The 13389-nt window shown below is 36.1% G+C and overlaps 1 protein-coding gene across 1 annotated transcript in view; it reads left to right on the forward strand.

The window, feature by feature from the left end:
- Window positions 1–13389, forward strand: part of LOC104521128 (vacuolar protein sorting-associated protein 13B-like) — a gene marked incomplete at both ends in the record, with an annotated part of 97764 nt that overhangs the window by 37199 nt on the left and 47176 nt on the right. The window contains 3 exons of the mRNA XM_010163034.1: window positions 8751–8922; window positions 9997–10111; window positions 12460–12601. Of these exons, the coding sequence (XP_010161336.1) occupies window positions 8751–8922; window positions 9997–10111; window positions 12460–12601 (429 nt within the window). The remainder of the gene's footprint in view (window positions 1–8750; window positions 8923–9996; window positions 10112–12459; window positions 12602–13389) is intronic.

Raw genomic sequence — 13389 nt, forward strand, 5'->3', positions numbered from 1 at the left:
GGTGAAGATGTAGTCTTCCACAGTCTATCCAAGTACAGATTGTTTTATATAACATCTGTCTTAGACATAAGACATGTTATTTGGAGACCCTGTTTGTTCACAAGAGCCTAGTGAAATCCAAACAAGTATTTTAAAACTCAATAGCATTGTCTTGCACCAAAGTAGAGTTGAAGGCTGAATGGTTTTCCTTGTACCTTCTGAAGAATTAATTTTAATTTCAAAAAGTGTAGAAGCGAGGCAGGGGATGTCAGAGTAACCTAGTGCTTGTTAGCTTCATATGTCACAGTATTCTTCAAGTACTCTTCAGAGACCAGTGTAGAAAATTTGAGCCATGGTGAGGGATTGATGGTGTTTGGAGACAGGAAGGCAAAAGTTATCTTTAATACCTCACAGAAATGATGTTTGTAGGCACTGGGATGTCAGGAAGGTTAGCCAACTGAGAATAAGGGATACTTCATGGAAGCAGTGGATGACTGAAAAAGGTACGCTTTCAGTGAAAAGTAGAGGGGAAAGGGAAGGTGGAGGCAGCTGAGAAGCTTGGAGCAGCATTCCACCATTTTCCTGGGTCTGATTTGTCCCTGTCTGTGGTTTTGCTGCTGGTTGGAACTGGACCACTCCTTTCACTTTTGACAGAATCTGAATTCCATCAAGGGAGCAGTAAAAGCAGATGAGGCCATTATAGTGCAGGAACTCACACCAGCAAAACCTTGCTTGATTGCAGTTGTGGTACTGGCATGTCTGAAAACAACTTGCAAATACTCAGAGAAATAGAAAAATACTTTTATTTTAATCTCTTCAAATACTGTGTACTTAACATCTTTACATTCTCTAAAATGCTAGTATTGGTTACTTATAGATGCATATTTTGGTCTTTAGAAATTTTAAGGTACTTAATATTGGCCTAATGTTATTCACAAAGAAGTCAGTGGGAGGAAATCTGGGCCCATGTTGTTTGATTTGGAAAATAGTATCAGATATTTATAAATTATAACTTGTTTTCAGACTATTGTAACAGTAATGTTTCTGATGAAAGAAATAGGGGAGATAATATATAAAAATTGAGTGCATCAGCCACAATTTCACTTTGCAGCTATGTATTTCATAGTAATTATTGCTGATGAACAGCAATGAAATATGTAGCGTAATTAAATAATAATATGTATTTCTACAGGTTTGACTTAGGGAGATTTTCCAGAAGGTTGCCTTTTATCAGAGTCTGTATTTTGATTATATGTTCCTGTATTTCTTAAATCTTGAAATCTTAAAGTCTATTGAACAAAAATACTTTGCTGCTACAGATATGTATTTTTTAAGTTTAGAGATTTTACAGTTAACACATTATTTTGTTCTGTAGGAGACAAATGATTATTTTTAAAGCTTCTTTCAGCTGCAATGGACTTGCTATAAATGAATTGGAAGAAAGCAAACTCTCACAATTGTTTATATTAAACAGCAAAAGAACTAATTTGTTTATGTGATCTGTGGATTATTTATATTTTAAGCTGTGTGTAATTCTTTTCATGCTGACAAGTTGATAGTGAGCACCACAGCCCTATGTGGATAAAGCTACCTAGCTTACTGAATTTTAGTCTGGGTAGTGGTAAGACAGGGAAACATGAGTGAGAGACTTAAGTGCTGGAGGGCTGGAAACAGTTAATCATTTTTACCATCCCTCCTTTGGATCAGCAAAAGCAAAGGTAGTACAGACTACAACAGGCCACTTGTTACTGTTTACTTAAGTACAAACAGTGGTAGAAGTGTTTAGTCCTTGGGGAAACTCAGTGATTGAGCAAGAACGCAGAAGTTATTTTGATAAGGCATAGCATTAGTGTGGCCAAACTGTGATCATCCCTGAGCTTTAGGCAGGCCAAGGATGAAGGCCTCATATGTTTGGATCTTCCTGATGAACAAAGATAAATTCTGCTAAGAAAATAAACTCAGTATATTGGTCAATTTGCAACAATTGGTGAAAGAATTAAATTGTGTATTTTAGGACTTGGCATGAGAAGTTGTGGGAAAATAGTTCAGGGTTTCTGACTCTGGCTTGATTTTCCTGTAGATCTGGAAACAGAGCAGAAAATTAATGGATAAACATATTTAACAATACCACGCTGGGTGCTGAAAATCCAAAATGAAAATTGAAACTGCATGAGAAACAAGAGCACAGTCTCTTCTCACTTCAATTTCTTAGTTTTTAACTGAAAAAAATTTCAAAGAATTTGAGCTTATTTAAGGAAAAAAAAAAAGACATCAGCTACTGCAGACCATCGTTTTTTCAAGCCCTGTAGTTACAGTACCATTAACAGAAAGCTAAGAAGAAATGCAGTATCTTCATTTTTCACATCCCAAAGGATAGCCCTATAGCAACTTCTGCCTTCAGAGGAGCATCTGCAGTGCTTCTGCCACTGAGAAAGAGAATGAGCCAATTCAACTGTTTACATATGTTTGAATGGCAGAAAGAATTTAGATAGTATGTTCACATTGAACTTTTGAAGTAGGGGATGGGCCAGTAACCCAATAACCTCTGACAGGGAGGTGGTATTAAGCAGCTGGGGATGTCTGTTGATAAGCTCTGCAGCTGGCACAGCTGTAAACAGAAGAGGTTATCGGTGAAAGTCTCAGCTTAATGCAGTTTTAGCTATACCGTCAAGCTAGCTAGTCCAAGCAGCAGTACATGCAAGTGACCTGGATCACTGGATCACGGTTACCTGGGTACAGACCTGCTGTGCAAAGCTAAGTACAGTTGAGTTGAGGTCTTGGTTAGGACTTGTAGGCCCTGTCTTAGAACAAGTTCTAAAACCCTGGCGGTTGCGTGTCCAGGTGTCTGACCTTCCAGCTTACTCTGCCTCTGGCTATGTCCAGAGGTTCACAATTCCTTTATTTCTGGTAACATTGTTCTACATTAACATCCTTCATTTGACTCCTAGAAATTCAAGGACTGTTTTTGAAGTTCAGTTCCATAAATACATGTATAGGCCAGACTTGTGCATTGACTAAATGAAGTTTTGTTCTACATCTACTCAGTTGTATGCTACACAATTTGAATAGGATTTAATAAAGCCACCTCACATGCTACAGAAATGAAAGTGTCAAGTGTAAGCACAAACAACATTGGAATGATGCCAGCAAAAGCTTAACTCCAGCAATAGTAACAGAAACTGTGAGCATCTTGTCCTTTATATTTGTGTATTTTTTGGTTATAACATATCAGATATATGGCCTATTCCATTATGTACTGTCATGAGAGTCCTGGTAGATAGCAGGAGCCAACAATGTGTCCTTGCGGCCAAGAAGGCCTATGATATCCTGGGCTGCATTAAGTGTGGCCAGCAGGTCAAGGGAGATTATCCTCCCCATCTACTCTGCCCTGGTGAGGCCACACCTGGAGTGCTGTGTCCTGTTTTGGGCTCCCCATTTCAAGAAGGACAAGCAACTACTGGAGAGAGTCCAGTACAGGGCCACTAAGATAATTAGGGGACTGGAGCATCTACTGTATGAGGAAAGGCTGAGAGACCTGGGTCTGTTTGGCTTGGAGAAGAGGAGGCTGAGAGGGGATCTCATCAGTGCTTATAAATATCTAAAGGGCAGGTGTCAGGAGAATTGGGCCAGACTCTTCTCAGTGGTGTCCAGTGACAGGAAAAGGAGCAGTGGTCACAAACTGGAAAACAGGACATTCAACCTAAACATAAGGAAACACTTCTTTACTGTGAGGGTGACAGAGCACTGGAACAGGCTGCCCAGAGAAGTTGTGGAGTCTCTGTCTCTGGAGGCATTCAAAACCTGCCTGGACGTGTTACTGTGATCTGCTTTAGGTGATCCTGCTTTGGTTGGACTAGATGATCTCCAGAGGTCCCTTCCAACCCCTGCCATTCTGTGATTCTGATTTAGAAAAGGACGAAGCAATTTCTAATGATACATCTGAGCCTGTACCTGTAACTGTTTTTCTGTAAACTTCATAGATATAATAGGCTTGGAAGTTGGTAGTGGCCACGTTCCCTAAAATTTAGGTTTTGCTGCTTTTAGATTTGATTGCACATTCATGGTTAATTTGCTTTTTATATATGTCTGGGGTTATGCTAGATAAATGCAGTTCTTCAGGAATCTCACAAATACTGTTATAAGTAACTTTGTGCCAAAATTATCAGCAGCTGATTCTCTGAGAGGCATAGTACACATTTAATATCTTCAGAAAAATAAGCTTAAAGCAAAGTGTGGGAAAATGATAGGCTCAGTTTTCTACAGAACAAAGTGATCTATATACTCAAACCACTAAACAAAAACAGCTCTCTGTGGAAGAAAAAAATTAACAAAATTCATGAAACATCTGAACACATTAAATTGTGAAAATAAAATAACCCAATTATAAAATTCAAAACTTGCCATGATGGCAGTACATATTTGCTGTTAATTATACCCCTTTAAGTTTAATTTACTATTGTTTTCTTCTTTTTTAACTATTAGAAATTTAGAGACCTGCCAAAATTTTAGACCAAAGATTTTCATACAAAAATAATTTTTGAACATGTCCAGTGAGAGAGTGGAAGTGTGTATGGAGACTTAGGAGGAGACTGTCTCTCATTCCCACCCTCTCCATCACAGCAAATTAAGTGTGCCTACAGTACAACAAAAACTTGAAAAATGCTCCAGTAGTTTAAAAAAAAAAAAAAGCATTGGCTTAAACTTTGATTTGAACTGTAAATAAAGGTATTCTCAGGTTTAAATAAGTATTTTTTCTCTCTTTCCTTAACCTTTAATTGGCTTTCATTTCTTGATATCCTGTGAAATCCATCTGAGGATCTCAGCTAAGGGAAATTGTTCTTTGCTGGCTCCTTCCTTCAGAGCTGCACCTCCCTGTTCCAAAGTACTGTTGCCTCCAATGTCTGTAGAGCATGTGAGGTTTGAGAACAGCCATCCCAGACACAATGAAACTCCAACACAGCAGCAGCATCTTTTACGGGTATAATTCAAAGGCAAATTATGAAGATGTGGGAAGTTATTGGAAGACAGTGTCAAAGAACCATTTGGATGAGTTATGTGAATGAAACAACAAGATGACAGGAATTTATTGGGCAGAAATTGAAAGGCTCAGAACTGATGCCATACTGATGGCATGAAACTCCAAGTAATGAAATAGGATGAGGCTTTTTTGATGTCAGAACGAGGACTTTGCACATAAAGAATCATTAAAAAGGGAGACAGGATTCTCAGTGTTGTGTTCTTTCCAGCTCTAGAAGGATACAGTTTTGCTCCTGTTTTCTATAGCTTTAGAAGTAGGCTGAATAGATAGTTGGAGGAGAGGCAGACTAGTGTTTGAAGACAGTGGACAGGGATAGCCAGAGGATGGCAAAATAGCTGGATTGTTGTTGCCTCCTAGCTTATGCCAGTGTCCTATCACTGGAGCTTGCCATTTCAGGAGAAGCACTAAGCACTAACATTGGTTAGCACTGGAGAAGTGGCTGATCTACCTACATCCTTTTAGAGACTGGGGACTTCCATGCCTGATACTCTCCAAGACAGTTTCCCAGTTTTCATTCCTTCCCCATACTTTTCCGTTCCAAAGGCAGGCACTGGCATCCTTGAAGAAACAAAACTGAGTTTTGCTTACAGTGCTGAAAAGATACCTACTTCCCATGTTGCTCTCAGTGTCGTCTTGTAGAACAATTAAGCAGTACTGCAGAGAGTAGAGATCTTTATGAGACAGAAGGAAGTGTCTTGTAAAGGCATGGTTAGTAAACAGTACTCAGAAATAGGAGTGTTTTGAGAAAAAGGTCTGGCAAGAGGCAGGAAGGATTTTGCTGGGGAAGCAAATAGGAAATATGAGTCACAGTTTGGCAGAAAGGAGTTAACCTCTGCCCAAACTTGTTATTTAGCAGGTTCTACCATCCCTTTATTTTTTCATCTGTTTGGGTGCCTATATCCACTATGCCACACTTACTTTGGAGTTGGATGCATCTTAGTGAAATGAACTATCAGAGTTTTCTCCAACTAGATTTCCTATTGTGATAGACATTAAATTTAGATATACAGCAGGAGACAGGCCCTGCTACATTTAATAATCTAAATTTTCAGACAATGTAAGAGATAAACAGAGAAGGAAGAGTAAACGTATTATAAAAGCAAGAGGGTCATGTTAAGTCCATGGCTTGGAGATGGATTTCAAGTGATTTGGTGTAAGGAAGTTTGCTCAATGAGAACATAATGGAGAAGGAATGCTCAGAAAAGAAAGGACAGGGAAGGAAGCAGGAAGGGAAAGAAGGCATAGTGTGTGGCTGAATTACCCTCGAGTAGATCCTTTCTCCCTTTTCATTTATAAGCTAGTTGTTATTGATTCAAGCACAGTGACAACTTGGTGACAATTAAGAACCTTTCAGGGAAGAAAGGATTCTAAAAGACAGAAGGTTTTTTATATCAGACATTTAGATTTATATACAATAAAGACATTACAGACAAAATCTGTCATAGACCAATAAATATATAAATATATATTCCAATTTATTACCCAGTTTTAATATTTAGGATGCTACCATAGGTTGCACCTTTTCTGGTGTTCGTACTGTCAATATTGCATTACTTTCTTACTCTTTTGTTAGTTCTCTTGAAGGTGAGTTACTTGTTTTTCCTCTGGGTTGAAACTCAAAGAGTTTTGCTGGGACAAAAAAAAAAAAAGTAAATGTTAATTTGAGTGACATAGAGCTGAAAGTGTGAAACAGAAGCTGTGTTTCAGTATTTATCTGAAAAAGAAAGTGGTAAAGGTAATCATATTCTTCATTATGCATAAATTCTAAAAGTACAATTTCAGCTGCTCCATTTGGTGTCTATCAGCCCAAATTCATAATGGATTGTGTGCAAAATTTCTGTAAGATTTTGACCTACCTTCTTGTCTTCTCTTACAGTGATAAGAGAACATATATACATGATAGAAATCCTATAATTGAACTGTAGGCCTGAGTTGATTGAAAATGTGACTTACCAACATAAATGCTTCCATACGAACGATGTAATTTGGTTTGGGATAAGTTCTACCCATCCAGAAAATAGATTGCTAACAGAATTTCCATACTCACATTCTGCCGTCTTGGATTGTACAATGAGTCAAGTACTGTCAGATTTAAAATTTTGCTACTGAAAATATTTTTTTCTAGGACATCTGAAGCTGAAGTGAGAGCACTGTCATTTTTTGCCTGACAAGTTAAAATGGATTCAGTCAAACTATAATGCTTTCTGTGTAGGTCTGGTTTACAAAATCACAGAATCACAGAATGTTGGGGATTGGAAGGGACCTCGAAAGATCAACTAGTCCAATCCCCGTGCCAGAGCAAGAACCTAAATGAGATCACATAGAAAGGCATCCAGGTGGGGTTTGAATGTCTCCAGAGAAGGACACTCCACAACCTCCCTGGGCAGCCTGTTCCAGTGCTCCGTCACCCGTTCCAGGGTGTCTTCCGTAGAAATCCTCTCAGTTAGTCATTAGATAAATCTCAAAATTCCCTAACACATTCATCATAATTTACAATTCCTAATTCCCCCAAACCTTCAATGAAAGTTAAGATTTCAGGTGTTTATTGGTCGGTAAATCATAGAAACAACTTGGTCTTAATGGATCAAAGTGACAATAGCTTGTTCCTTTCCTTTTGTGGTTGAATAATGAAGAAAATTTGCAACACTTAGTGGAATTGCAAGTGAAGATGCTGGTGGATTTTTAGTGGCTCCTGGTTGACGTTAGTGACTTATGTGTCCTTATGTGTCCATTGCATTCAGTTTAATAGGCTGTAAACACTAGGACATGATGAGTAATTATATGTCTGCATTTTTCCTTTCCTCTTTGGAAGCAGTAAGTTCCAGCAGAGGAGCAAGATGAAGTCCTTGCCTGGTAAATATTTCAGTTGTGCTATCAAGGATTGTCAGCCTGCAGGGCTCTGACAAGCCCTCGTAACAAGATTTTCAATTTAGCTTTCATTTGTCATGTTCTTTTGCTAAAAACATTAACCTTTTTGTCTTCTTTGTTGAGCCCTTAATGTTTTAGGGAATGAATGTAGATTATTAATGGCACAGAAGCTTCTACAAGATCATTTGTCAACATATATTTAAGAATATCGCAAGTGACAACCCCTTGTTTAAACAACTGAAATATTTTAAAAGTGGCAACTAAAATATTTCCAGTTCTTACAAAAAGCTATTATTTTGTGTCATTTTCCCAAGCAGTTACAGGGAAGCACATAGAAGAAGAGAAAAAAACCCCACAAAAACCAACCAACCAGCACAAAACCAGAATGTTTGTGCTATAGAAGTGTTACGACCATACTGGGTGGCTCTTCGTTTGGCACCTCCAACAACTCTTTCTTCCTTTGCCTTTCAGATATCCACAAGCCTGCTTATCTCTGTTCCCATTGCATCTCAGAATATTCCTATCAACCTGTGTTTTTGCACTGATGATAGTATTACATTATGTAGAGTTAATGAGGAAGGCTCACTATGCCAAGTGGAACTACGTCATGGAACCTTACAGTTTTACCATATAATCTTTGCCAAAGTCTATTATTTCTAGCTAAGAAAAGGGAAATCTATTTTTTTAATTATTTTTTTTCTCCTTATGTTAAAAAAGTGACTTAATTGTCATATACTATGGGTGAGTCTGTATTTATATAGTTTGTGCATCTACATCAGCCTTAGACAGAAAAAGAAATTAAAAAAAAAGAGGAGCCGTTAAAAGTAATACTTTTTTCCCCTTATCTGTTACATCTGTTTCATAGGGTGATTCTCTTCAGGGTGGTGATGATTCTCCATTCTCAGACTCCATTACATTGGAACAAACAACAAGTAATATCGGAGTCTCAAGTGGACGTGTCAGCCTATGGATGCAGTGGATGTTGCCAAAAATTACTGTAAAATTGTTTGCTCCCGATCCTAGAAATAATGGCACAGGTATTTAACATTTTTTCTTTGTAATATACTATTTTAAATTCCATACATAATTTTACAGCACAGTATGAGCTATTCAGAGCATTCATTGACCATATTAAAAACACTGTAATGCAGAAGTAATGTATTGGATCTATATTTAAACTAGAGTGACAAGCTGTAGTTAGGTTAGTGCATGTAATCAGAATTCATTGTTGTTCTTTGGCATAAACTTTACTCTCCATGTAGAAAGATTATTATATTAAATTTGAAATAAGTTGGTTATTTTACTTAGAGTGCTGCATTTATTGCCTTATAAGTAATCATGTTTAATTTTGATATGATTTAGTAGTATATTTTGTGTATGTCCATGTATAGACATGTAATTTTGTATTGATAATTTCAAATTTATGTTTAACATAATCATCATAGTATAATCCTTAAAGGCATAGGACATTTAATATCTGTATTAAATTAAATGTTCAATGTAGAAGTCTCAACTTCTGTGTTGAAAAGATAGATACGTGTGGTACACAAGTTCTCTTTTTTAGTTTGAGATTAAAATTGGATTGTCATCCAGACAGTAATTGTTTGAAAGGAACTTGGATTCTATAAATCTACTGCAGGACTCAGAATACATTTTGTTAGGAAACACTGCTACTTAGCAATTAACATTGTTCCTCATAGAGATGTGAAAAAATAAGGAGGCTGATGTTTAAAGCTAGTTTTCAAAGAGATAAACTTGAACTTTTGATTTTAAAAAGTTAATTACATGAGAGAAAGAAATTCCGAGTATTGGTAAAGAGTAAATATCTTGGCAAGTATTTTTTTACATTTTTTTCAGGAATTATACTATGAACACCTCAACTAAAACCCCCATATATAAGCGTCTCTACACATAAACGGACTGGAATCCAGGGTGTTTTCTGTTTCTTATCTGTGTCACACTTGAATCAGAAAGCACTTTATGAAAAAACTCTAAATAGAAGTAGCTTCATCCTCTTTACAAAATGTAGTGTCTCAGATATATTTCTTGCTTAAAAACCTGCAAGTTTCAGATTAATAACTAAAAATTTTTATTTTCTTTGACTATTGCAGAAGTTTGTGTTGTCAGTGAATTAGAAGATCTCAGTGCCTCAGTGGATATGCAGGATGTGTATACCAAAATCAAATGTAAAATAGAAAGCTTCAATATTGACCATTACAGAAACAGGTAATTCCTGGGAGTTATTCTGCTTTAATTTCAAGCTGAAAGACAAAGGCAGGTGGTTGTTTTTTGTTTTTTTTTTCCTTAAGTCTTAATTTGAATTTAAGATAATTGTTCAATTTCAGTGAAATGTTTTTAACTTTTAAAGTAATAAAAATCAGAATTAGATTTTCTCAGAATTATATCTGATTCCAAAGAAATACAATGGAAATAATTACAAATCTGGAGAGCATTTTTTCACACTTACTACTCTGTTGGTCCACTAGGCAAAAATTTTAGTTGAACTTTTGGATGGGAAATTCCTTAAATATTGCTTCATGATGTGTTAGCAGGTGCCAATATTTAATGATGTATGGTACCATACTCTTAGATATTTAAAAGAAGTTTCTAAAAATGAAACTGTTTCTATTGCTGTGGCTTAGCAACACCATAATGCAGGGAACTAAGCTGATCGTCTGTGTCTGTGGGACATGGCATAATATCATGCAGACACACCTGAGTAAAATTTCAGTAATTAATGTCAACCAGTATATCATCAATATTAGGTACGTTTAGGGTAGGTAGGTAGTTAGGCCTACTATATGTCTTGCAGCTTTAGCAAGTTTTAGTTGAATACTTTGCTGCACCAAAGTGACTGTGTTCATTTGGCACCTGGACACATAGTTCTGTAGAGAGATTGCGTGTGCTACCTTCTAGGTCATATTGGCCATCTTTTAAGATTCAGAGGGACAGGGTGCTGGACCATCTTGTCTAGACCATGCTTTTGCCAGGAAAGGTTGGACCAGATGATCCTTGAGGTCCCTTGCAACCTGGTATTCTATGACTGATTCTATGGACACACTAGTCTTGACAAAAATGAGAGAGAACCTATGTAGTCTTTGATCAGCTGGGTTAGTGTTTGCCATTACAGATCAGCAGATTCTGTTATGGGAGACAAAAGTTAAGAGAAAATAAAATAGTTGTTGTGTTACTCCCTGAGAGTTAAAAAATAGTTAAAAGTTTCAGAACATTTTTTGGCATTGAAATGACAAAAATATTTAGGAGTACACATCATTTTGACTTAGGAACCAATGTCTGCATGGTCTTATTGGACACTTATTGTTCCCTTTGTACAGTGGGAAGAGGATTTAGTATCAACTTAGCAATGTTACCAGCATTTCTGAGACTTTTATTTCTGACCAGCTGTCTAAAAAAACCCCTTGAATTCCTGTTCTTTTACCTAAGTTACAAATGTAGTTATTGTTTGTACATATTGTAATATTTGATAATCAAAATTTGTACTTTTATTTTTAAAAATCTTTTAAAAACAGGTCATGATGCTTTAAAAGGCTTTAGAATCCCAGTAGCTAGGTGCCCTTCACAAGCTTCTTTGTTCACAGGTTCTATGGGAACCCTGAGAGAAGGTGCTTATTCCTAGGACCCTAATGGTCCATTAGAAACTTTTTCAACTTCAAGGTGTTTTTGTTAGCTAAAATTATATAGAGGCTTTAAATAGAAAAACAAAACAAAACAAAACAAAACTTGCTCCACTTTACAAAATTGTTAATGTCTAGCTAAAATTATATAGAGGCTTTAAAGAGAAAAAAAAAAAAACCAAACTTGCTCCACTTTACAAAATTGTTAATGTTCTCATTTATATTTCATAATATTTTCAGAGTACCTTTCTTGATCTTTAAATCTTGGTAGACTAAAACTAAACACAAAGAACAGATAAGGTGAACATTCTGTCTTCCAGGCCAGGGGGAGACTGGCAGTCAGGACATTTTGAAGGAATATTTCTACAATGCAGAGAAAAGCTGTTGGTGAGATTTCTTTAGTAAACTAAGGTGCTTACCTGAATAAATCTTCTTAAGCAATGTATTTTTCTTTATTCTTACATATTTTTAGAAGAATGATCACAAGAACTGTAGTACAAAACACATTTTAATACTTCATAGCTCATTTTTTTTTTCCTAAATAATACTATGTTTTATAATGTGTCTGAGTACAGCCATTCATTCACAGTTTCTTGGTTCTTGTCATCATTCTAATAAAGCTATCTGCTGAAAATGCTGAAAATACAGTGGTAAGTCCCTTTTCTGTATGCACGATTTTACTATAGTTTTATTCTCATGTATCTTGACCTCTTGCTGTAGGTTATCCTTTCACATAAAATTTAACTTTTTTTTTTTTACCAGTTCTTTGCTTGATCTGATTGAATTTCAGCTGTTTAGGAAAAGATATGGCATAGACTTTATCTTGCAGTTACATGGGAACATGCAAGTTTAATGTAATTTTTTTGTTTATAGAAAATTTTTTCTTTTTTTTTTTTCTTTTTGTCTTCCCCTCTTCCATCCCTCATTCATTGCCTCAAGCCTTGGGGAAGATTCTTGGTCTCTGGGGCAATATGGAGGTGTGTTCCTTTCCTGTACTGACAAGCTGAACAGACGTACTTTGTTGGTTCGACCCATCAGCAAGCAGGACCCTTTCAGTAATTTCTCTGGCTTCTTTCCCTCTGTAAGAACCTTTTTAAAAATTTTTATGACAGAACTTCCACTAACAGATACCAGTTGGAGTAAAAAACAAAAAAAATTCTCAAATTACTTTGTTCTTATCTAAATTATTTTGTACTGAATAAACATTGATCATATTAGTTGTGTTATTTCTCTCTTATGCTTAAGTAATAGTAGTCAGTCATTTTTTAGTAGCTATGTGACATCAAGCACATACAGTAATGTTTGGAAACCAAATATGTAAAAGCCAGTACTGAACGCTGCATTTTGTTCCTGTGATTCTGGTATCTTCTTAGGGATTTAAGTACTTTGTATTACTGCAGTATACCTTTCTGCAACCTTTTAAAGTCACTTCTTATATAATGCAACAATTAACAATTTCATATCCTTTTTTCTTTGCCTGTTTATCCTTGCAAGACTTCCTATATTATGACATTGGCCTCTTTATCTACACAAATGTATGGCTATGTAGAATCTTCTTATGTTAGTGGAAGTTCTGTGTGGTCTGATTTATTTTCATTGTGAATATTGATTGGTAAATACTTTCTTTTGTTCTGTTTGTTTCAGTTCTTATAGGAAATTAACTTACTAATTTGTTTTAGTTCACTTAATCATAAAAGCTTCCATTTGTTCAGCATTTAGGCTATGTATCCTGTTTAATTAAGAAAGAGATGTTCTTGTATTAAAAAGGTTTAAATTACATTAAATTGTTTTTAATTGTATTTAAGATACTGAAAGGAGCAACTACTTGCAAAATCTAGTTGCTTTCGTTTGTGCTCACAATTAAAGCTA

Source organism: Antrostomus carolinensis, unplaced genomic scaffold (assembly GCF_000700745.2).
Source record: "Antrostomus carolinensis isolate BGI_N321 unplaced genomic scaffold, ASM70074v2 scaffold9592, whole genome shotgun sequence".
Lineage (NCBI taxonomy): Eukaryota > Metazoa > Chordata > Aves > Caprimulgiformes > Caprimulgidae > Antrostomus > Antrostomus carolinensis.